The sequence below is a fragment of the Sphaeramia orbicularis genome, chromosome 12 (assembly GCF_902148855.1).
Source record: "Sphaeramia orbicularis chromosome 12, fSphaOr1.1, whole genome shotgun sequence".
Classification (NCBI taxonomy): Eukaryota; Metazoa; Chordata; class Actinopteri; order Kurtiformes; family Apogonidae; genus Sphaeramia; species Sphaeramia orbicularis.
The window spans coordinates 80,360,636-80,387,002 of record NC_043968.1 but is presented as its reverse complement, the minus strand read 5'-3'; the positions used below and the strand labels follow the sequence as shown (position 1 = coordinate 80,387,002).

At 38.3% G+C, this 26,367-nt stretch overlaps 1 protein-coding gene across 1 annotated transcript in view; it reads left to right on the top strand.

Annotated features, from left to right (window-relative positions):
- The window catches only part of LOC115429602 (voltage-dependent N-type calcium channel subunit alpha-1B-like), a 469,655-nt gene that overhangs the window by 233,539 nt on the left and 209,749 nt on the right, over positions 1-26,367 (top strand). Inside the window, exons 12-16 of the mRNA XM_030149195.1 lie at positions 5,221-5,310; positions 10,095-10,316; positions 11,770-11,882; positions 11,991-12,103; positions 17,119-17,250. Coding sequence (XP_030005055.1) covers positions 5,221-5,310; positions 10,095-10,316; positions 11,770-11,882; positions 11,991-12,103; positions 17,119-17,250 — 670 coding nt within the window. The remainder of the gene's footprint in view (positions 1-5,220; positions 5,311-10,094; positions 10,317-11,769; positions 11,883-11,990; positions 12,104-17,118; positions 17,251-26,367) is intronic.

The window sequence follows — 26,367 nt, the reverse complement described above, 5'->3', positions numbered from 1 at the left end:
GACAGTCAACAGCTGGAGTGAGAGGAGACTGACAGGACAACAGCTGAAAGCACAGAGAAGATAGAGGAGGAGTAAGTAAGTCTGAGTTCACACTGGGAACAGAAGACTGAACAGTTGCAGGTTTGATGGGTCGAGTTGCAGCAAGAAAGCCATTGCTGAGACTTCAGAATAAGAAAAAGAGGCTTGGCTGGGCTATGAAACAGCACCAGTGGACTACTGAAGACTGGAAGAAGGGGTTCTGGACTGAGGAATCCAAATTTGAAATCTGGGGTTCATCCCACAGGACTTCTGTACACCGTCTAGTAGGTGAAAGGATGGTTCCTCAGTGTGTGACATCAACTGTCAAACATGGAGGAGGAAGTGTGACGGTCTGGGGCTGTTTTGTTGGATCTAAGGTCGGTAGGGATGGGAATCGTTAAATTCCGATTGCATTATTGATATTGCTTATCGATCCGATTCCTTATCGATTCTCTTATCGATTCTCACTGGGTGAGGGAATACAAGAGTACAAACGGGTGTGCTTGCATTAACTGTCTTTTGTATTTCCATCTCTGCACAGAAAATATAACATATACAGTATGGACAAATAATAAGAACAGATGACGCCAGGCCCGGTCCTGGGGGGCACGTACAGTGAAAGTGAAACTAAAGACACTTTACTAATTCCTCTATTGCTGCATTTCTACTACGTGGTACCAGTTCGACTCAGCTTGTCTCCCGTTGTTGTGCACCTCATTTCCTTTCCCTTCTTACCTTCGGAAACTTGTATTTGAGGAGTTACGACGTTTGTTGCCCACACCGGTGTTCACTCTGCTGCTACATTTACAAGCGTCGCTAAGTAGCATATTAAATACGTGACATTCCTGTAAATGATTCACATGCTGTGGACAAATGTTTTAGCATATTGGAGGGATTCCACCCTTTTGAAGAAATGGAAGCTTTGACAGTGTTCCAGTGGACCTGGTGTCGTCTGTTTAGACCGTTTCTGCCTCAACACCATGTTGGCTACGTTCTGACCAAAACAATGCAGCGTACATGTGACGTCATCGCGCAAGCGCAACGAAGACGGAATCGATAAGCAGAATCGTTAAGCAGGCAGGCAAACGATTCCAAGGAATCAAGCTACTGGGATCCAGTTCTCAAAAAGAACCGGTTCTCGATTCCCATCCCTAAGGGTCGGTGACTTGTCCACAGTGAAAGGCACCCTGAACCCAAACAGCTCCCACAGTTCCATTCTGCAGCCATGCCATGCACTACCCTCTGGGATGGGCCTAGTTGGTCAGGGGTTCATCCTACAGCAAGAGACTGACCCAAAACAGAAGTCCAAGCTTTGCCAGAACTTCCTGAAGAAAAAAGAACCAGATGGTACGCTTGAAAACATGGAGTGTCTAGCACAGTGTCCAGACTTAAACCCCATGGAGCTGTTTGGGATGAACTGGACAGAAGAGTGAAAGCAAAGACACCTACACACATTTATGGGAACTTCTGCAACAGAGTTGGGAAGAAGTTTCTGAAGAATATTTGATTTCCATTGTAGCAAGAATGCCATGAGTGTGTTCCACTATTCTATCTGCCAAAGGTGGACACTGTGATGAGTCCAAAGTTTAGAATACATTTTGGCTTCTAAATTGATTCCATGATTTCTTTTTTAACTTCAATTGTTTATTTGCTCTATGCTTTAATTTCAGAGTACACTGAGACGTTAAACTGCATCATTTTCAATGAAATTCTGGAAAAATTGGGGTGTTCTAAAACTTTTGACCAGTAGTGTATATGACGGTAACATTTTCTAGGTCTTTACTGACATATTTACTCTTTATTTTTATGTTCGATTTTCCAATAAAATTTATTCGGTCACAGTCAACTTAATTGCACAGAAAGCAGTCACGCTCATGGACGCTGAAAAAAATGATGACAAACATGTAATGACTTTATATTGACAAGTGAAAAGTATATTTGATATATAAGGTACAAAATAACAGAAATATTTTATGACATGTTAACCTGATAACTGTTCAATAAAAGGAAGAGAAAACCCTGCCTGTGAAAAGCCCCTGAATGCAGCGTTTATATCAGACACAACACTAGCATCAGTTGGTAGAAGTCCGTAGTTTGCATCGTCTTCACACTCCAAGCAAAACACCTTTTCCTTTTCTCAGTTTATCCCCTTTGATATGTTGACAGTTGTTCTGTTACTGAAGCTCTGGAATCTGTGGAAATAATCCCAGCGAGTGGGAGACTGTTCTGTGTGTCTGCCATCCCATCCTCCAGCAGAAGCCAAACCCATGCATGAGTCTCAACTTCAACGGGGAATTTCAGACCGTCTTTTCTCAGAGGAAGTCTGTGGACCGCAGACTTTTATAGATACGACCCCCCAGACCGGAGCCTGTTGGACCTGATTGTGGGTTTTTTACACACAGATTTGAGTCACATTTGAGTAAAAAAAAAAAAAAAAAACAGCTTCATGTGTGTTTTGGCTGCAGTCTGGATGTAGAAGAGGAATGAAGGTGTTGAGTTTTCAGGTTTTTTCACAGTCCTGTCAATCACTTTGACGACAGAATCTGGATCATGGGGTGTTTTTTTTTTTTTTTTTAATTTCTTATGGTCTTTCTTTGCTCATCCCTGTTCTGGGTTATCAATTCTTTCTCTCTCTCTCTTTAGTTTCTCTCTCTCTCTGTCTGTCTGTCTGTCTCTCTCTGTATGTCTGTCCCTCTCTCTCTATTCTCTCTCTCTCTCTCTCTTTCTGTCTATCTGTCTGTCTCTATTTTCTCTCCCCCCTCTCCTCTCTCTATTCTCTCTCTCTATTTTCTCTCCCTCTATATATATATTTTCTCTCTTTCTCTCTATTTTCTCTCTCTCTCTCCCCCCTCTATTTTCTCCCCCCTTCTCTCTCTATTTTCTCTCCCTCTCTCTTTTCTCTCTATTCTCTCTATTTTTACTCTCTCTCTTTTCTCTCTCTCTCTCTCTCTGTATATATATATTGCTCTCTTTCCCTCTCTCTCTCTCTCTATATATATATATATATTCTCTCTCTGTCTCCCTCTCTCTCTATTTTCTCTCTCTCTCTGTATGTCTCTGCCTCTTTTTCTCTCTCCCTCTCTCTATTTTCTCCTCTCTCTCTCTCGCTCTCTCTCTCTTTTCTCTCTCTCTCTCCCTCTCTCTCTTTTCTCTCTCTCTCTCCCTCTCTCTCCCTCTCGCTGTCTTTTCTCTCTCCCTCTCTCCCTCCCTCTCTCTCCTCTTTCTCTCTTCTCTCTCTCTCTCTCTCTCTCTCTCTCTCTGTGTCCCAGCCCCATTAACTCCAGTGTGAATCAAGGGTTAATTAACAGGCTTTCCATCAGCCGTCGCTGTGATTGGATTAGTTAAAGTAAATCCACTTCTGCTCCACACTTTTAAAGGTAGTTTGCAGTAGACGGACACAAACTCCAAACACATCGTCGGCGCTGATGAATCCGCTAAAGTGACAGCTCCCCGTGGCCTTATTTTCTCAATTAGTTACATGTGGAGGATTAAAACGTCCGCAGTCCGCAGCCGGAGAGAAGCCACTCTGATGTTGTTAGAGCAGAAAATATGGAGTCGGAATCGTCGGTTTGACTGACAGGTATGAGTGGTGCAGTAAAGCGCCAGCCAGAGTGGACAGAGTAGGTGAGCATGTTACTCACACTTTGCACTTAGGGCCGGATCTAGCAAAGGTTTGCGTGTATTAAAGTGCGTGCAAACTCATTGCACACGCAAAAAAATGTACAAACTGATTTACTAACAGTACACACTAAGGGTTGCATCTTTCAAAGGTGCAAAACAACGCGTCTGCATCCAATTAGTACATTTGGCACAATGAATATGAAATATGTGGTATTTAGACGCAGTTGTGCGTGTGCTGGGAGGAGAAAATGTAAATATATGAATTTAGCACACGCAAAGTGATTTATCAAACCCCAAAGCAATTTTACTGATGGAAACTGTGTCTATATTTACCACATCTGAAAAGGAGGAGCAAACAGTTTGGATGTGGAATTGTGCAGACATGGAGGTGGTTAGGAGACAAAGAAATGATGAAACGAGATGTAGAGAACACATTTTTCACCCTGGTGTGAACATTTTTGGAGTGACGGAAGAAAAAATAATTGAGACATGCCCCCCCCCCCCACACACACACACACACACACACTTTATGGCTCCTGATGATCGTGATTAAAAATACGCACTGACATTCGGCTACAGTGTGACAAAATTGTGTGCGCATGACAGTCATTCAATCCAACTACCCCCCCCCCGCGCACACACACACACACCTTTAAAATGAAAAATAGTGATTTAGTGATTTATTCCAAACATGCAATGAAATTTAGCATACATGCACTTGCAAAACATACATAATAATACAAATATCAAGAATCATAACAATCTTAGTCAGAAGAAAAGAACAATAAATGAAAAAAAAAAGAAAATAAATCAATGAATTAATGAGTCATGTAATACCTTCTATGACAAAACTCCTCCAGCGTTACATTTCCGTGCGTCTGGATCATTCCAGTCTCTGTTCCCATTAGTGCTGCCGTATCCCACAGCAGTTTTTCCGGTGTTATTGTCTCCAGTAGCGCACGCAAAACCCTCATTTAAATAGGGCGGTTTCCCAGACTTTGCTACTGTTGTAATTTGCGCAAGCAGTCTTAGTAAATCACCCGCAAACCGCGGTCACACCCCACACGCAAAATTCTAGATTGAGCAAGCAAATTAGTACACGCAAACTGGGAGAGATGTAAAGTCAAATATTCTCTCTTGAAATGAGTAACTAGATCAGTGTTTTTGGACTAAAGTACCAGCAGTATGAGCCTAGTTCGTACTTCTTCTCATGTAGAAACCGTGAGGACTCTGAGGAGGTCACGCCAAAATCACATAGATGACGTGCTGGCAGTTTTTCATTCCAAGGCTGGCATGGAGCAGGAAGGCAGAAAATCTCCAAATGAAAAGCATGATTGATGCCTGCTATTCATAGAGTCCAATTAGCTCAGCCATATAGACATTCACCCCCTGGAACACACATATCCATTAAAATGCAGTATAGAAAAGCTTGTTTTTTCCTGCATGCGCCTATAATAGACTTCAGCACACTGACAGGTTATTAAAGACTGTACTGTAGATTTATGTAACGAAGGGAAATAAAAAACATGCCAGAGCAGTGTGAGCTTTTATTCCAACTGTGTCTGTTTTTGTCTTCTGCAGTTCTGAAACGAGGCAAAGCTAAAAAGGGTAAAAACGACCTGATCGGCGCCGAGGAGGGCGAGGATCCCTTCACAGACATCTCCTCTGTGGGTGAGTTTGACGTCTTTGTATCCTCCACCAGCAGCGCGTCACCTCCGACCTCCACGCTTTGTCCGTCCACGAGTCGACCTTTACGATAAAAGCCGGTGGCCGAACTGCGTCTGTGTCCTCGGGCCTCCGTTTTAACTCGACAGCTGATAGGCCACGAGCTACTGTCAAGGCGCTAAGTCTGTGTTCGTTAGCAACTTCTTCAAACATCTGAATTTTTGATGAATTTTTGAAGTATTACAAATGGGCCTTTGCTTATAATGGCTGATGTCTTGATGGTTTATAACATGGAAATGGTTAGATATTACTCTGAAATTTCTGGTTGGTTCTTTCAATAAAAAGAGAATTAAAAAAAAAAAAAGAAAGAAAGAGGAATAAATGTTGCTGAAGCCCCCCCCCCCTAAAAAAAGAAAAAATAAATTTCTGGTTGGATTAATTTAACATTTTATATGTAGCTTTCTTAGGACAATGTCTACAAAGTTTGTTCACTGTTTTGAGAAATTTAGATTTTTGAATTTTTGACAAATTTTTTACATTTTAAAAATTTGCCTTTACTTCTAATGGTCCATATTTGGATGGTTTATAACATGGAAGTGGTTAGAGATATTAATATAGTTACTAATGGTCACTGATAGGAAGTCATATATGGACTCTCATTTGGGTCCATGACCTTTGACCTTGAGTGACCTTAAAGGGTCAAAAAAAAGGTCGCCAGTGTCTAGAATTCCACAATCTTCTACTCCGGAACTACTGGTTGGATTCTTTAAAAACTGTATTTGTATTTTCCTTGGGACAATGTCTACAAAGTTTGTTCACAGTTTAGAAAAACTTAAATTTTGAAATTTTTGAAATATGGCAAATTTGCCTTTACTTATAATGATCCATATTTTGATGGCTTATAACTTATTTTATTTATTCAACCTTTATTTAACCAAATAAGTTAGTGGAGAACTGATTGTCATTTACAACTAGAAAAGCACTCAGAGAGCGCAGACCTCCGCCAAGGCAGATCAGTGCCCCTCCCCTTGATCGCCACCAAAATGTAATAATTTCCTCCTTGTGCCAGTATCAACATTTCCTGAAAATTTCATCCAAATCCGTCCATAACCTTTTATGGACGGAGTTATCTTGCACACAGACAAACCCAGATGAAAACATAACCTCCTTGGCGGAGGTAATAATGACCTGGCCAAGAGGCAGCACACAAACAAAATAAGTAGCAGCACAGGTTACATATGCAGTAAACAGAACAGATTATATAGACAACAAACAAACAAACAAACAAACAAACAGGATGGACAGCAGAACGAATCACGGTGACATATAACAAATAGAAAACAGGTGCAGTGGTCCACAAGTGGATCTCTCACTGATCTTTTAAACAACAAGACGTATGAATGAATAACATGTAAACAGGGATGTGATGATTACAGGTATAACGATAAACCGCAGTAAAATTGCAGACGGTTAGTATTACCGTTTAAATTCTAATTATCATGATAACCGTGTTTGATTACCGCACTTTTAGGGGAAAAAACACCTATGTAAAGATCTGCTTTTATGTCAAATGTTTGAGTATAGTTTTAATTTATTACAATTTTGATTTTCTATACCTAATATTTGGAACCAATATTCACTTTTAAAGTCTATGAAAAGGTTCATTTAGTGTCTTTGTGTTATTTATGCAATAAAGTATATACATTTTTCAAATCGGATTTTATTTTATTTTTTTTGTTTTCTTTATCCTTTTGTGTTGATATAGTAGGTTAAAGTGAAAAAAAAATAATAGGCAGATGATATAAATGAAGTTGTGCTGAAAAAAAAGATACCGAACATGGGTATAGTAAACAAAAAACAGACAAAATAGGCTCAGACCACTAAGGGTTAATATTTAAATATTTCTGCCAACAGGTACAGGTACATTGTGCCAATTATTTATTTATTTATTTATTTATGTATTTATACATACAACTTGGTTAAATTATTTCAATGTGTGCATTAGTACTTTTTGAACATTTTGAGCACAATTTCAATAACACTGTGATAATAATGATAACCGTGACAATTTTGGTCACAATAACCGTGATATGAAATTTTCATATTGTTACATCCCTACATGTAAATGGTTCCAGATATCAACATAGTTCCTATTGATCACTAATAGAAGTGATATATGGACTTTGATTGAATTAGTTGAGTTCTCCTCCAGTGAAAGTCCCGCCCACTTCTATTGTTAGATTGATCTGCATCCAGACCACAGGACTGGAACATACACTGTGAAAAAAAAAACAAAAAAAAAACAAACCTGTAAAAAAAAACAGTATTATTACGGCAGCAGGGGTGCCAAAAAAAAAGTTAAATAACGGAAAGTAACCATCTCATAAAAATACGGTAATTTTCCATAATTAAAGAAGAGGTTTTTGCCCTAAATTTACATGAAATTTTGCTTTTTTTTTTTTTTTTTTTAACTTTTTAATATTTAATAAAGAATATTTACATGTATTAAAACAATCAAATTACCTATAAATGTATATATAAATAATTTTCAATGCGACTCAGTTGTCCAATCCACTGATAAAAACTGTATTTGGACAGTTTATCAGTGCTTATACATGTTATACATTCACAAAAATACATTTATTCAACATTTTTGTTGTGAAACCTCCTGTAATTACACAAGATATTTGTCAATTAACAAACAAGTCTTGTTAAACTTACAGAACAAACACTTCTTTTACGGTTAATTGTCAGTAATTTTATCTGGTTTTATTATTATTTTTACAGTATTAAACTTTAAATTAACAGTTTAATCTCATAAATAGAAAATAAATACTTGTGAAATTACGCTACATTTGCAGATGTATTTTAACTGTATTTTTCTGTGGAAAAAAAAGACATTCTTTTAAAAAATGGAAATTTTATAGTTATATTTTTTCGTGTTATTTTACATTTGGCATTTAAAATCACAGTCTATTTTGTCATTTCATTGGTATTTTCCTGTATCTTAAAAATGCAGGAAAAATCTGTAAAATAAACAGTAAAAATTCTTTTAAATTACAAATTTTTTTTACAGTATAGAACAGAACCTGACAACTTCACAAATCCAACTGGTTATTGATTCTTGATAAAACATGATGCTGACGTACAGGGACACTGGAACTATTTTATCCGATTATTATGTCACCTCAGTCCTGTGAAGCATGTGAAGAAATATCTCACCCCGGCGTCCTAATCATTATAGACGCAGCTTCAGCACCATGTGGCCGTTGAGACCTAAAGCTGTTTCTCCGGGTCATGGAAGCATATCACCTTGAGGGAGAAGAAGTATAATTAACTTTCCTAATTAGACTGTAAAATTAAAATAGCAAGAGAATCACCTGCAGCACATTAGATACTTTTTAATATTAATGGACTTCACGGTAGCTCACAAAGACAACATGTAATTGCTTGTCTGTGGGTTGGGAATGAGGGAAGGCATGATAATTGAAACCGTTTTGTCGCTTCGACTTTAAAAAACGCTTTTGACTTATCTCATCTCATGACTGTTTCCCATAAAATTGGGCACCGGGGGAATTGAGGCGCTCCACAGTCAGATTTAGCCTCTCGTTTCTGTCGTTTCCCACCGCGAAAAGTGCATCTTTTTTTAATGAGCAGCTGCGAGTCAAATTCAAGGTGCGTTCCGGAGGTTCTCCCAAGTTTCGTAACCTTTTGACTGTCTGGTTTAACTTTGGAAACAAACGTCTGTCAGTCGTGGTCACCGTTCTCCTAATCTGTAAGAGCTGTTCCTGTACGAACAGAATCTGTTTCACCAAGATGTAAATGAGACCGAGTTACAGTAAAGAACAGAAAGAAAATACATAAAGAGCACGGGGTTCGAAGTTTACTGGAGAGAAATGTGTTAGATGAGAATAAAACGAATAGACACCCAGAAGAATAATGAAGATTAAGCAAATAAGAAAAGATGGATGGATGGATGGATGGATGGATGAAAAGAGGACTGAAGAAAAGAATGAAAGAAGGAAAGATGGATGATATGGAAGGAATGAAGGAAGGAAGAAGGGAGGGAAAAGGAAAGATGGGTCAAGGATGGATGAATGGATGAAAAGAGAATGAGGAATGAAGAAAAGAAGGAAAGATGCATAATTTGAAAAGAATGAAGGAAGGAAGAAGGGAGGGAGGGAAAAGGAAAGATGAGTCAAAGATGGATGGATGGATGGAAGAAAAGAGTGAAAGGAGGAAAGATGGATGATATGGAAGGAATAAAAAAGGAGGGAAGGAAAGAGGAAGGGAGGGAAAAGGAAAGATGGATGGATGGAAGGAATGATGAATGAGGAATGAAGAAAAGAATGAAAGAAGGAAAGATGGATGATATGGAAAGAAGGAAAGAAGAAGGGAGGGAAAAGGAAAGATGGTCAAGGATGGATGGATGGAAGAAAAGATTGAAAGAAGGAAAGATGGATGATATGGAAGGAATGAAGGAAGGAAGAAGGGAGGGGAAAGGAAAGGTGGGTCATGGATGGATGGATGAAAAGAGGAATGAGGAATGAAGAAAAGAATGAAAGAAGGAAAGATGGATGATATGGAAGGAAGGAAGGAAGGAAGGAAGGGAAAAGGAAAGATGGGTCAATGATGGAAGGATGGATGGAAAAAAGAATGATGAAGGAAATACAGATGAATGGAAGGAAAGATGCAGCTGTATTCAACTGAACACTCTTTAATATAATTTATATAATTTAACCGATTCACTTTATGTCTTTTCTTTTTTTTTTTTTTTTTTTTTTTTTTAGCTCCGCCCGGTTCTCCGTTCGGCCGTGCCTCAGTTAAAAGCAGTGGGAAGATGGACAGCTCGTCCTACTTCAGACGGAAAGAGAAGAGGATCCGCTTCTTCATCCGCCGTATGGTGAAGGCTCAGAGCTTCTACTGGATCGTCCTGTGTCTGGTGGGACTGAACACCATGTGTGTGGCCATCGTCCACTACGACCAGCCGGAGTGGCTGACCAGAGCCCTGTGTGAGGACCAGTACCAGAATCACAACCAGTACCAGAACCAGAAACACAACCAGAACCACAACCAGAACCCGAACCACAACCGCAACCAGAACCACAAACAGAACCACTACCACAACCAGAACCACAAACAGAACCAGAACCACTACCACAACCAGAACCACTACCACAAACAGAACCACAACCAGAACCACAAACAGAACCAGAACCACAACCACAAACAGAACCACAACCAGAACCACTACCACAACAGAACCACAAACAGAACCAGAACCACAACCACAAACAGAACCACAACCAGAACCACTACCACAACCAGAACCACAACCACAGCCAGAACCACAACCAGAACCACAATCACAACCAGAACCACAACTACAAACAGAACCACAACCAGAACCACAACCACAAACAGAACCACAACCACAAACAGAACCACAACCACTACCAGAACCACAACCACAACCACTACCAGAACTACAACCACAGCCAGAACCACAATCACAACCAGAACCACAACCACAAACAGAACCAGAACCACTACCAGAACCACAACCAGAACCACAGCCAGAACCACAACCAGAACCACAATCACAACCAGAACCACAACCAGAACCCCAACTACAAACAGAACCACAACCAGAACCAGCACACACACACACACACACACACACACATCCAATTCTCCATCATCTACCTCAGTGTTTTTCAACCTTGGGGTCAGGACCCCACATGGGGTCGCCTGAAATTCAAATGGGGTCGCCTGAAATTTCTAGAAATTGATTAAAAAAAAAAAAAAAAAAAAGACAAAAAAACCCCCAAACCCTTACTAAAGTGGCAAGGTTTCACTGTAAACCACAGGTGTCAAACATGCGGCCCAGGGGCAAAAACTGGCCTGCTGAAGGGTCCAATCCGGCCCCTGGGATGAGTTTGTGAAATGCAGAAATTACACTGCAGATGTGAACAATCAAGGATGATAAAAAAATTTTGGGTCAGTTGAATCTAAAGTGGGCCAGACCAGTAAAATGCCATCAGAATAACCAATAAATAATGAAAAAGGCTAATTTTTATCTTTGTTTTAGTGTAAAAAAATTTATATTACACAAAAAAGTTTATATTTACAGACTAGCCTTTTACAAAAAATGTGAATAACCTGAAATGTCTTAAGAGAAGTATGTGGAATTTTAATCATATTCTACCTGTTACTAATTGTTTTATGTATTTGTAGATCCACTGTGATCTGTAAGTTGTAATGCACATGTATAAATGATAAACTAAAATGTAATATTGTTAAAATTGTTCTTATTTTTCTTAAGAATTTTCAGGTTCATATTTGTTCATATTATAGTCAAGTACGGTTCGTAGATGTACAATCAAAAACTTTTTCATGTTGTTTTGGATTATGAAGTTCTGTTCCCCTCTTAATCGATAACCTCCCTCCCTGTCTTGACCTCAGACACTGCCGAGTTCGTGTTCCTGGGTTTGTTCTTGACTGAAATGACGCTGAAGATGTACGGCCTCGGAGCCAGGAACTACTTCCACTCCTCCTTCAACTGCTTTGATTTCGGGGTTAGTTCCAGTTTTAGTGCGGACCACGTCGTCTTTTTGGGGCTTAATGTGTTTGATTCCGAGCCAAATGCAGCAGGTGATAACTTTACCCTCTGCTCATGCCTGCAGGTGATCGTGGGGAGTATTTTTGAAGTGATCTGGGACATGATCAAACCAGGAGCGTCCTTTGGTATCAGCGTGTTGAGAGCTCTGCGACTGCTCCGGATTTTCAAAGTCACCAAGTGAGTTCATTTCATCATGATACGACAACAGGAACAACAGACCATAACTTTAACGTAATAGCATAACGTAGCATAACAGAACATAACATAGCCTTAGAAAAACAGAATATAGCATGAGACAACATACCATAGCATAACATAATATAGCATAGAAAAGCATAACATAGCATAGAATAACGTAGCATAACGTAGCATAACATAGGATAGCATACCATAAGATATCATAGCATAGCAAAGCATAACATAGCATAGAACAGCATAGCATAATGTAGCATAGCATAGCATAGAAAAAATATAACCTAGCATAAGACAACATACCATAGCGTAACATAGCATAGCATAGCATAGAATAGCACAACATAGCAAAATATAACATGGCATAACGTAACATAACATAACATGACATAGAAAAGCATGGCATAATGTAGCATAACATAGCATAGAAAAGCATAACATAGCATAGAACAGCATAGCATAATGTAGCATAGCATAGCAAAATATAACATAGCATAGGACAACATACCATAGCATAACATAGCATAACACAGAATAGCACAACATAGCATAACATAACATGGCATAGAATAGCATAATATAAGATAGCATAGCATGGAAAAGCTTAACATAGCATAAGACAATATACCCTAGCATAATATAGAATAGCAAAAGATGTCATAGCATAGAAAAGCACAACATGGCATAGAACAGCATAGCATAACGTAGCATAACATAGCATAGCATAGAAAAGCACAGCATAGCATAAGACAATATACCATAGCATAACATAGAATAGCATATCATTCCATAGAAAGCATAACATAACATAGAAAAGCATAGCATAACGTAGCGTAGCATAGGATAGAAAAACATACCATAGCATAAGACAGCATATCATAACATGGCATAAGATATCATAGCATAGAAAAGCATAGCGCAGCATAGCATAACATAGCATAGCATAAGATATTATAGCATAGACAAGCATAACATAACATAGAAAAACATAGCATAACGTAGCATAATATAGCATAGAAAAACATAACATAGCATAAGACAGCATATCATAACCCTTTAACTGCCAGCTCAACCATACGGTTGAGTTACTCATCAGGTTCCTTATCAGGTTCCTCTTAGTCTGGTAGTTAAAGGGATAACATGGCATAGAATAGCATGAGATATCATAGCACAGAAAAGCTTAGCGTAGCATAGCATAACATAGCATCGCATAACATAGCATAGCATAAGATATTATAGCATAGACAAGCATAACATAACATAGAAAAGCATAGCATAATGTAACATAACATAGCATAGAAGACCATAGCATAGCATAGAAAACCATACTATAGCTTAACATAACATGGCATAGAATAGCATAACATAATATACCATAGCATAAGATATCATAGCAGAGAAAAGCATAGCATAACGTAGCTTAGCATAAAAAACCAGAACATAGCATGAGACAATACACCATAGCATAACATAGCATTGCATAGAATAGCATAACATAGCATAGCATAAAATAACATAACATAGAAAAGCATAGCATAACGTAGCATAACATAGCATAGCATAACATAGCATAGAAAAACATAACATAGCATAAGTTAACATACTATAGCACAACATAGAATGACAACATGACACAATACATCATTATACAACATTATTTTTCAGCTCTTGAATATAGAATGACTTTGATATGAGAATAAATGTGGTATGAATGCAGTTCAGATTGATCAGCCAGTGTTAAGATGAGTGAATAATATAAATATTGTAAAAATCATATGTATAAAACAAACGAATGGATGAATTAATAATATTTTGCACCATGTAACATTTACAATATATTCTTAAATGTGACATGTCACAGAATTTATCAATATACAATGGTTTGAAATCGGTTGAATTTCACTTTCTTACTCAAAACTACCAGAGCATTATGGGAATTGTAGTGCTGGGACTTCGTATCTGTTCCTTCAAATAAATTCCACAAATGTTGACCTGTCAACACAGAAATGACCAAAGAAAATGTGTTTATTCTTACTTATTCACACTTATTTGAACTTCATCTTAAAACCATTTCAGTGAAACACGTTCCACAATTTGCTGTTGAGATTTTTCATTGTTCCTTCTATTGATCTCGCTGAATTCTTGGTATTGGTCCATCCCTGCAGACCCCAGACCCACCTTTTCCATTGAGTTCAGGTTATTTCCATAATGGCGTAGGCGTGATAGATTTTATTTTTTTGTCCCTGCTGCCGTTGGCCTTTTGAATAACATGATGTAATTTCTAGGTGTGAATTGTCGAAGATGATTGTTTCTTGCCGGCTGCACAATAAACTGCCCCTCGGGAATAAAAAAAGCTGACCTTACCTTTCATAGGTTGTGGAAAATGTATGTGGCGCTGCAAAAAAAAAAAAAAAAAAAAAAAAAGGGAATGTAGACTATGAAAACCAAGATTTGGTGGTTACCAGCCTTGAAAGTGTGCATGTAGTTAGAAATTTTACTAAAATCCACCATGTTTAAATCTTACATTTTTTATGTTAATGCTTTCATAAGTTGTAGAAAATGTATGTGATGCTGAAAAAAAAGAAAGTGAATGTAGACTATGAAAGAGGAAAATGTTGTGATATAGCATTAGATCCTGTTGTGATCAAATAAAATTGTATTGTATTTTTTTTTTATTATAATTGATTTATTTTGAATATGGAAATGATACAAGCTTCCTGATTGCTACTAACTGACTTCTGTACACAACATAATATAGACGTGAAAATTCAAGGAAGCATAAAATAATGATACACGCAAAAAGAAAAAAAAAAAGTCATATTTGAAAAGGAGTGAGAAGAAGCAGAGCTCATTAGCTCTCACCCCTTTGTCTAAACCAACAATATGTACATATATACATACATATGCACATACATACACATATATACATACATATGCACATACAGACACATATATACATACATACATATATACACCATATACGTACACATCTATCTATCTATCTATCTATCTATCTATCTATCTATCTATCTATCTATCTATCTATCTATCTATCTATCTATCTATCTATCTATCTATCTATCTATCTATCTATCTATCTATTTTTTCCTTCATCATTCTTTACTATACATCTATACACACACACATACATACATATAAACATCCACATATACCATCCTATACATATATATACATACACATACACCTACATATATATACAAAGACACATATGCATATACGCACATATACATACCCATGCGCATACACTTACATATACATGTATTTGTGCATATTTGTAGTGTAATTCCATTCTTCCAGGAAATAATCTTGTAAAAAATTGCCTTTTTAACAGTATCGTGATAGAACGTGATATATCTTGATATATCGCATCGTCATCGTAGTATTATGATTTGTATTGTATCACCAGATTCTTGCCAATACACAGCCCTAACCCTAATGTGTTACAGACCAGTAGAAACACACTTTGGATTTTATCAATAGTACGAACAGTTCAGGGGTTATGATAATTTGAATGACAGTGTTTGCAGAAACGGTGGTGCTGGAGACACAATCGTCCTAAAAGGGTTCAAATAAACCAAAAGATGATTAATCAGCCTGATCTGTGTCCTCCACCCATAAAAGCCTGTTCCATGGTTGTAAATGTTCCAGATCCGTGTGACTTCAGCAGGTTTCCATGTGTCAGAGGTCTTTACTGGAGGCCTTCTTATGTCTTTTTTTTCTTCTCTTCTCATGAGCAGACAATCCTGTTAGAGTTTGTTGGCAGTCCTTTCATTTCATTAGATTAGCTGTAATCCTATGATACACTCAGACTGGCAGCTGTAGACCCTGACGCATTGATTTGTTTTTATGCCACACCATGCTTGTAGTGCCAGGTTGTTCAGTTTCAGTCTTTTTTTTTTTTTTTTTTTTATGATTTTCTTTGGGTCTGTCTGACTGTCGTTGCTCCATCTTTGCCTGTTTGTTACTTATGAACAATTTTATGTAACTCACTGAAGGCTGGCAATGAGTTACTGTCATTTATTACAGTCTTTCAGTCAGAGAATTACATTTCCTTCAACTGCATTGTGAATGAATGAATGAATGAATGAATGCTTTTTTATCTCTGGCATATGAAAAACAATAAAACCACCAACAAATGCAAATGCCCAAAGTAAATTAACAACATAAGGCCGCCAAAAAATGTATATTGTACTTAATACTTACTTTATGCTTTTTTTTTTTTTTTTACTTTTTAATTTTAATTTTTAAAATAACTTTTACAGTGCAGAAACAAAAAAAAGCTAATGAAAAAAAGGAAAGATGGATGATAGGGAAGGAATAAAGAAGGAAGAAGGTAAGGAAAAGGAAAGATGGGTCAAAGATGGATGGATGGAAGAAAAGAATGAAAGAAGGAAGGAAGGAAGAAGGGAGGGAAAAGGAAAGATGGGTCAAAGATGGATGGATGGAAGAAAAGAATGAAAGAGGGAAAGATGGATGATATGGAAGGAATGAAGGAAGACCAGAAGGAAGGAAAAGGAAAGATGAATCAAGGATGGATGGATGGAAAAAAGAATGATGAAGGAATAGATAGATAGATAGATAGATAGATAGATAGATAGATAGATAGATAGATAGATAGATAGATAGATAGATAGATAGATAGATAGATAGATAGATAGATAGATAGATAATTCTACATCATAATCCATTATATATGTAGTAAAGGTAAACCCATATAAATACAGTATACACTGTGATATAACTTACAACTACATACACTTTTCCTTATAATTTATACTATATATGATTATCTCAATTATGTTTTTTGTAAATAACCCACAACTAGATTTGTTTGTGTAAATAAATACAGTATAATAATAACTGAGAGTGAGTGAAGTTATGGATGGGAACTCTAACAGTCCACTTCCTGTGAGTCCCCTCCGTCCATCACTGCTTCTGTAGAACAGGGTCTAATCGTCCTTTGGTCTATTTCCTCTCAGATACTGGAACTCTCTGCGGAACCTGGTGGTTTCCCTGCTGAACTCCATGAAGTCCATCATCAGCCTTCTGTTTCTGCTCTTCCTCTTCATCGTGGTCTTCGCTCTGCTGGGCATGCAGCTCTTCGGAGGACAGTGAGTAATCGTCTCCTTCTGACAGCTCCTCCTTCCTCTTTTCATGAAGCGCGGACGCGAACGCACACATTCTGCCGTGTCGTCCTCCATCCACGCCTCCTCCCGTGTGTGATCCCCGGCCTCGGCGTGGCGGTGGCGGTGCTGACAGTCGTGTTGACGCAGCAGGTATCTGGGGCTCTTTGATATCGGCCTCAGCGGGAGCTCCGTGTCTTTTAACGACAGGAACGCCTCATGATTCTGGGCCGGCAGCGGTTAATCAAAGACCTGGCAACCGGCCCCGACTGGTTCCACAAACACACACAGTCCTGGTTCCACAAACACACACAGTCCTGGATCCACAAACACACACAATCCTGGTTCCACAAACACACACAGTCCTGGTTCCACAAACACACACAGTCCTGGTTCCACAAACACACACAGTCCTGGATCCACAAACACACACAGTCCTGGTTCCACAAACACACACAGTCCTGGATCCACAAACACACACAGTCCTGGATCCACAAACACACACAGTCCTGGTTCCACAAACACACACAGTCCTGGTTCCACAAACACACACAGTCCTGGATCCACAAACACACACAGTCCTGGTTCCACAAACACACACAGTCCTGGATCCACACACACACACAGTCCTGGATCCACAAACACACACAGTCCTGGATCCACACACACACACAGTCCTGGTTCCACAAACACACACAGTCCTGGTTCCACAAACACACACAGTCCTGGATCCACAAACACACACAATCCTGGTTCCACAAACACACACAGTCCTGGATCCACAAACACACACAGTCCTGGTTCCACAAACACACACAATCCTGGTTCCACAAACACACACAGTCCTGGATCCACAAACACACACAGTCCTGGTTCCACAAACACACACAGTCCTGGATCCACACACACACACAGTCCTGGTTCCACAAACACACACAGTCCTGGTTCCACAAACACACACAGTCCTGGATCCACAAACACACACAGTCCTGGATCCACAAACACACACAGTCCTGGATCCACACACACACACAGTCCTGGATCCACACACACACACAGTCCTGGTTCCACAAACACACACAGTCCTTGGTCCACAACCCCCTGAGGATGTTTGTTGTATTAATGCATCCCTCACCCTTTACCCGAACTCCAACTATCTCAGCTGAGGGCCCGAGGCTGGAGACGTGCTCACTATTTACTACTCGTTTGCATGTACAGTAGTATAATTCATTCCATGACCCAGCTCATTTTGCAATTTACTTGATTTACGAATCAATTTTCCCCATTGAAATGAATCAAAATATAATTCATTCATTCCAACTACCCAAAATTACCCCCATACCACCCAAAAGCTATCCAGAAATCACCCAAAACTACTTCAAAATTAATCAAAACTACCCAAAATAACCCAAAAACTACCCCAAAACTAGCCCAAAACTACCCAAAACTTACCAAAAACCACCCCAAACCTACCCAAAAATCATCCCAAAACCACCCAAAAACTACCGCTCAACTACCCAAATACTACTCAAAAACTACCCAAAAAAAAACACCCAAAAATTACTTGAAAACTACCCAAAAATGACTGAAAAGCCACCCCAAAACTATTTGAAAACTACCCAAAAAAACACTCAAAATCCCACTCAAAACCCACCCAAAGAGAACTCAAAAACCACCTAAAAATCACCCCAAAACCACCCAAAAACTATCGCACAACTACTCAAAAACCACCCAAAAACTACTTCAAAAGCCACCAGGAACTGTTTGAAAGCTACCCAAAAAACCACTCAAAATCCCACTCAAAAACCACCCAAAAAGTACTCAAAAACCACCTAAAAAACCCCTAAAACCACCCAAAAACAACAAAAAAAACACCCAAAAACTACCCTAAAACTACTCAAAAACCACCCAAAACTATTTGAAAACTACCCGAAAAACCACTCAAAATCCCACTCAAAACCCACCCAAAGAGTACTCAAAAACACCTAACCCCCCCCCAAAAAAAACTACCCAAAAAACACCCCAAAACCATCCAGTTTCATTGTACTATGCAATAGCAAAAATAAAAAGATTTACAAAGATTTATCTTATCTTATCTTAAAATGATTATATGAACAAACTGCTTTTATTAACTTATTTACCTTAAAGTTGAGATTATCTTTGTGTGAGGATGACGGTGGTGGTGTTAACGCTAAACACAATGTCAGTACTAAAGTTTCTGAAAAACACCCAACATCAGACATGTTTCACATGTTCTTGACTTTTTGACGTGATGCTTATTTTGATGGATATTTCAGATGATTGTGTGAGATACAAAATACTATAGAAGTGTGTGTTGTGCTAATTTGAGGGGTTCATCAGATTTCAGTGTAGACTAACCTGTGGGCTGAAATGGAAAGAAACACCAGAAACTCCAACACAAAATAATCTGAATTACAGACCATGAGTGTGTTCTGAATGATGAATGAGAAAACAGAAAAAGCTCTTGGTAAATTTGGCCTTTAGTCTTTGGATTTGGACCCAGAGGAGAGAGCTGCACAAGGAAACTTTGTATTTCCAAAGCGAACATTTCTTTACCCTTTTTCAGCTTCTTGTGCTTTAATGCTACACGTAGGAGCAACAGTAAGGGTGCTCTCGTTACAAAAGTCAGCATTTTTTTTTTTTTTTTTTTTGCAGAATTGTAAAAAAAAAGTCCACTTTAACACCTCTTGACCCCCAGAGGATGTCTGTGACAGTTACTGCAAGGTAACTTTAACAGGAAAATAGTGAAAGTAATAGAGGAAAATATCAAAGATCTACACTTAAAGGAGCTAAAGAAGCATCACTTGGCAACATCAATAACAGCGAGGGATGATTTTAGAAGTAACGTCCGTATTTTTGTGAGTCATTATGATGTTAAATGGATGTTGCGTAACATGCAATAAGGAAAAACCACTTTACTAAGCTGTTCAAATCTGACCGGCTCTTAAGTGGCTGATCAAAACAAACCGTGTTAGTAATTTAATTGGTTTATCTTAAGGCACTGACGGGTATTTGTAAAGTAACAAAGCCTGCTCTAGTCCCTAAATAACCTTTTCCACAATAACAGTAATATGTCTCCTATTGCTGTAAATTGCTGTGAATTTAAGGTTTGTAGCATTTTTTCGGATGACGCAGATATTTTTGAAACTTTTCTAATGGACGTCTTCCTCCCAGTAACTGTCTGTGACATTTAATTATGACCTTGGATTAGTAATGAATGGAGTCAAGTCTGTTTTCTTCAGTTGACAGTTTTATCTAAACTCTTAGATGCATAAGTGGGTCAAAGTGACCTGGTGAGGTGGTTTTCTTATCTTTGTAATGAAAAGTTGTTATTATTTCATATTCCAAGTATTCCACAAAAAACATGTTACTGATGTCATGCCTTTTAAATTTGTAACTTATCTTCTATAGATTTGATATAATTGGAGGTTTCGTTTGACACGCATGGTTAGAGGAATAGTAAAGCGTGTCAGTTTCATTTTCACTTCCGCTCCGACAAACACACTACCCCCCCAATCACGGACGCACACACACACACACACACGCACACACATGCTACAAAAATCACAGACCACAATCCCCACCCCCACTTTGAAAATCATGGACCACTACTCCCCCCTCCCCCCACCGCTCCAAAAATCATGGACCACTATCTGCCCCCCCTCTCACAAACTATTCACCCCCCACCCCTGTCTGTGCACTTCCTTTGTACCTCACAATTTCATCCTGCAGGTGTACCTGGGTATTAATACTGATATTAATCCTGGTATTAACCCTCCGGTATCCCGTCCAGAAAGGCCCTTACTAAGCACCAAGTGTGTCTTTTTGGCACACTTGTGGAATAATGTCAAAAAATTTGTCATACAGTTTGTTTTTAATTCTTTTACACTTTTTTCTATTTCATCAACTTGAGCTGTAAATAAAAATACCAAATACTCAATAATGGTCACATTTTTTAACCCTTTAAATGCCGTGTTTGTAATGTACACAAACCATTTTTTTAGATGCAAAAAAACACAAAAAATATATTTTTTTCAATATACTACATAAAAAGTGGATCACATATTATTTGATTTCTGCAGCCTGGCATATGTCAATGATTAACTTCAACATTGGTTAATTTGCATGATTATTTCTGGCGCTAGGTCAAATGTTTAAAGATACTAGCATCTGTCACCAAGTGTGCATAAAATGCACACCTATAAATCAAACTATTAAATATTAAATGTTGATTTATTTTTCTGCTCTAATTTGATTTCATTTTTGTAAATCAAGGTCAGCCCTAATCATACGTATCAAGTGGAAGAAATAGTGCATTTTAGGCACACTTGGGAGACAGATGCTAGTCTTGTAATTTTCTTTTGTTTACAATGTGCAAATTTTAGTTGGTGGACAGAATTTTAAAGATCATGCAAAAATGAACAACTTTTGAATTCTAACCTTATTTAAATTGTGAAAAATAATATGAAGTTTTTTTAACACGAAGTGCAAAGTGTGCCTAAAAGGCACACCTGGATACTGGAGGGTTAAAACTGTATATTAATACTAGTATCAATACTGTATATGAATTGTCACTTACATTTAAAACTTGCATTTTAGAGAATGATTTACCAAACAATTTTTGTCACTACTTATAAAATATATAAAAACACATCTTTTCCCAAAAGTCTGCTCTCCCTTAACCCTTTCATGCACAAATTATGAGAACCTTAATCAACATTGATTTCCTGAGTGTTTTTATTCCTCTTTAGGCATGAAAAAAACAATGTGACAAAATTTTCTTATGAACCTATTTTTCATGGAGTTAAAAATATGTCAGCTTGACACCATGCGTTTAATTTTGGAAGCAAAGAAACATGGATTTACTGATATATCATGTGAAAACTATGAAATAAAAACCCTTTTAATGCTGCTAATCTGCTGTTTTCTCACATTTTAACATACTCTAATACTAGTCATTACTCACTTCATGGAAATAATATGAAAAAAAAAAAAAAAAACTTTTTTGTAAAAAAAAAAACAAAACAAAACAAAAAAAACCCCAGTTAATTGCAGTTTAGTAACAATAACAAGCAATTTATTTTTTTATTTATTTATTTTTTAGTTTAGTTTATTTTGAGTATGCAACAAGACAAAGTAATCTTACTTAGTCCTTAGGAAAAAAAAAAAAACAGGTAGTAAGAGGTCATGGAAGAAAACAAAAAAACAAAAACAAAACTTATACATATACATGACTTCATTTGCACATTCTAAAAGGAGTGGAGGAAGTATAATTTATTTATCCCACCCCTTCAACACTCAAACATGTTAGTGCAGATTAGGTTTATCAAGAACAGCAGAGTTACACTAATGGTCTGAATGTCAGTGTATTATTATGGGATGATGTGTAAGTGTCCACTGTGTTGGCTGATATGGAACTAAAACAATAAAATCCATGAATATACAAGAGAACAGCTGGAGAAAAACTGTCCACTGGAGTGACCACTGTGCATGAAAGGGTTAAACTACCACATCTACAGCCCATGGTTCCCCACAGGTCACATACCAGTCTAATATGAGACTATTACACAGCATTTGAAAGTTGTGTGCATTAATTTTGCGAGATAAACAAAGAGGGCTTGATGAGACGAAAATTTTGGTGTTTGTCTCATGGTTGTACGACATTCCTACTGGCTGCTAGGGCCGTTTTTGTGTATGTAGGGGTTGCTAGAGTTCCCACTTTGGCACCTACGGAGTTAATTTTTCCATTTTATCAAATTTTTCACCAGACCTGACATGCATGCCAAATTTGGTGAGTTTTTGAGCATGTTAAGGGGGTCAAATTCCAGTTTATTGTGTCTCTGTATAATAATAATAATAATAAAAAACGAACAAACAGGCATTATTAGGGACATGGGCTCGGTCCCTAATAATAAAAGTACTGGGAGATAAAAACAAGTTATTACACATTTGATTAGAATACTGGAAGGTAGAACACGTAATTGCACATTCAGTTAAAAGCATGATATAAATGTGTGCATAGAAGTTTTGGCTCTATTTTTGAAGGATGTGTGGTCACTTTATTTTTTTTTCGGAGCCGTTTGTGCTCATGTCGTTCAGGTTTTTTACGTTATCGCCGTGGCAGCCGATCCACACTCTCAACTACACCAACACTTTCACATGAAGCCGGCGTCTGCTCGGACTGGCGGCCTTCACAGATGCAGCGCCGCGACTGGGTGTCTTTGAAGCAGCAGCTGTTGCCATGGTGCCCAGCCTTTGCATCAGCCTGTGCCATCATTAGCATTGCATCAGTCTCCGGTGATGGACAAGTGTGAGATGAGTCTGACGTCCACATGGTGCTTCCAGCCAGCCAGCCGAGCACAGCAGACTGAAAATAACACTCATTAATTTTACCTTCAAATCTAAAAACGACCTCAGATAACATGGCGCTCTCGCATCCTCGTGCCCGCACATAAATCAGAAGACGGTGAATTATGTAAAGACATAAAGAATACAGCTTCAACCCCGAAAATATAAGATAAAACAGTTAGTTAAGAAGAGGGGAAGAAGAAAAGGTTTGATATATCCAACTTTATTTCGGGCTTGGGGATTATGTTACTGCTCTCAAAACACCAAAAGTAATCTGTTGGTAAAATTGTGAGAATTGGAAGATAAACAGCTTGAGGAGCAGGACCGTCTCCCCGCTGAGACTCCCAGGACATGGCCGACTGTTTGGGGAAATAAATGATAAGCTCAAAGGAAACGTGCAGGATTTACTATAATAGAATAATGATTTTTTTTTTTCTGGGTTCTGCTTTGTAGCTTCAACTTCTAACAGAGCGGAGATTGTTTCGAAGCAGAGGTGGTATTTTAGATTCTGGTTTCCAGATGCATCTTGGCCTTTATTAGAGGAATATGTTTCCACAGTTTACAGCCGGTAACTGTCAAGTGATAGATTGACAGAAAACTAACATTTACATGAACTGAACGACAGTCGCAGAAATAAAAAATTCTTAGACCATCAAAAGTCATCAAAAACAACGGTTATGCAATCCAGTACTAACTCCTGTGGGTATCATGTGACCAAAACAGACAGGAAAGAAAACATGGAATGTGTAATGCAGCGTTTCCACTACGTGGTACCGGCTCGAGTCGACTCGGCCTTTTTGCGTTTCCATTATGAAAAACGACCTGGAATCTGGTACCCGGTACTAGTTTTTTGGTATCACCTCCGCCGAGGTTCCAGGACTGGGGACCAGATACTAAAAGGTGATGTGTAAACACTGCAGACCACTGATTGGTCAGACAGATGTCTCTGTGACCCGTTGTTTTACAAAAAACAGATGTGGAAGTTGACAGTAAATATAGCTGTACTGGTCTCACCAGCTGATAGGTTACCCAGTCAGATAAACACTCAGTTCAATAAATCCAGTATAAGCCAGGACTTGTTTTTGGACTCTTTACTGAACCGCAGTGTGAAACTGTAACAAAGAAGTTGGTACAAAGTAAGTGTAATACATGAGTACATATGCTGCATACAGCACAGAGGTAAATATTAGCACAATCTGTAGACTGTCATCAACATCCAAACTGAGTTAATTAACAAACATAAATTTTACTCCTATGTCAAAAATAACATACTCTAAATATCAACATAAACCTTATAACACAAATAACTTACAAACATTGCGTCTCAACAAATCAATGAAGCGGATGGAGGTGGATGAAAAACACCCACGCCTGCTGAAGGAATCACACTGTCCTTCACAACCTCTCTCTTTCTCTAAAACAGAAAGTGATGTAAACATTGTGATGTAGCGTCTAATGGCCACATGGGGGCTCCAAACAATGACTAAAACATACAACAATCTATTGAGTCCAGAACAATAGCGGTAGGTTAATCCACATGATGACAACCTGAAAACTACACCATGGTCGAAGGAGATTCAGTCTTTTGTGGCCAACGTAAAAATTCAGCATGAGCTTGACGAGACAGCACGCAACGAACAAGTTTATCAACAACTCTCTGAGCAGACGACACGTAAGTAACGTGCCGCATCGCTATGACGTCCAGGTACTGTAAAGTCAGTAGTATCCTGTAATGGAAACAGTCTCCAGGAATAGTACCTGGTACCAGAGTCGAGTCAAGTCGGTTCCATGTAGTGGAAACGCGGCATAAAAGCGCTGTTTTTATCAGTACAATGCCATAGATATTGATGTAAGAACTCAAGTGAATTTGGTTATTATCAAGAAAACATGGAAAATGGATAGATATCAGCTCTGAAATTAAACTGCTATGAGCTATTTTTAGGGACCGAGCCCACAGGGAGAGGCCCTCTCACTCATTTCTTTTATCATTATATATGTCCAAACAAATGTACCAGGCATTAAAATGAATAAGAAATGGAAGAAAACAAGGAGTGGTCTAAAAAATGTTTAATGTTGAATAACAGAGCTCACCTTGAATTCTTTTAACAGATCTGGGTGTCTGTCTCGAAGGTGCTTTGCTAAATCCGTGGTCCCCCCCCCAGTTTGAATTCCATGGTGGTGGCCTTTACACAGTGGCTAATGCATGTCCATAACCACGTCATGGTTGTCTACCTGAAATACGCCCACACACGACTTTTGGTCCCGTTTTGTCCATTATAGGAGGCGGAGCTTTAGCTGCAGCTGTTGCCATTCTTTCTTTCAAGAGTTCCCGTTGAAATATTATTTTAATTTAGATAGTTGAAGTCGTAAGTTTAATCACATATTAGTCAGTAGTAGTCAGGATTCCTTTGTTTCACTAGATTTTTTTTTCTTCATTGGTTAGTGGTAAAGTTCTTAGGATAATATTGGGTCACACCTTGGTCAACATACCAGACTGACAGATTTATGAAAACAGGACTTAGGTTTTACCAGAGGCACACTTTTAAATACACATGCCCACATAAGATTGTAAACCACAGGAGATAAGACGTAAACACACTGTCAGTATTAGGGCTGTGTATTGGCAAGAATCTGGCGATACAATCATGATACCATATATCACAATATATCATGATACTGTTACAAAAGGCAAATTTTTAAAAAAAGATTATTTCCTGGAAGGACTGAATTACACCA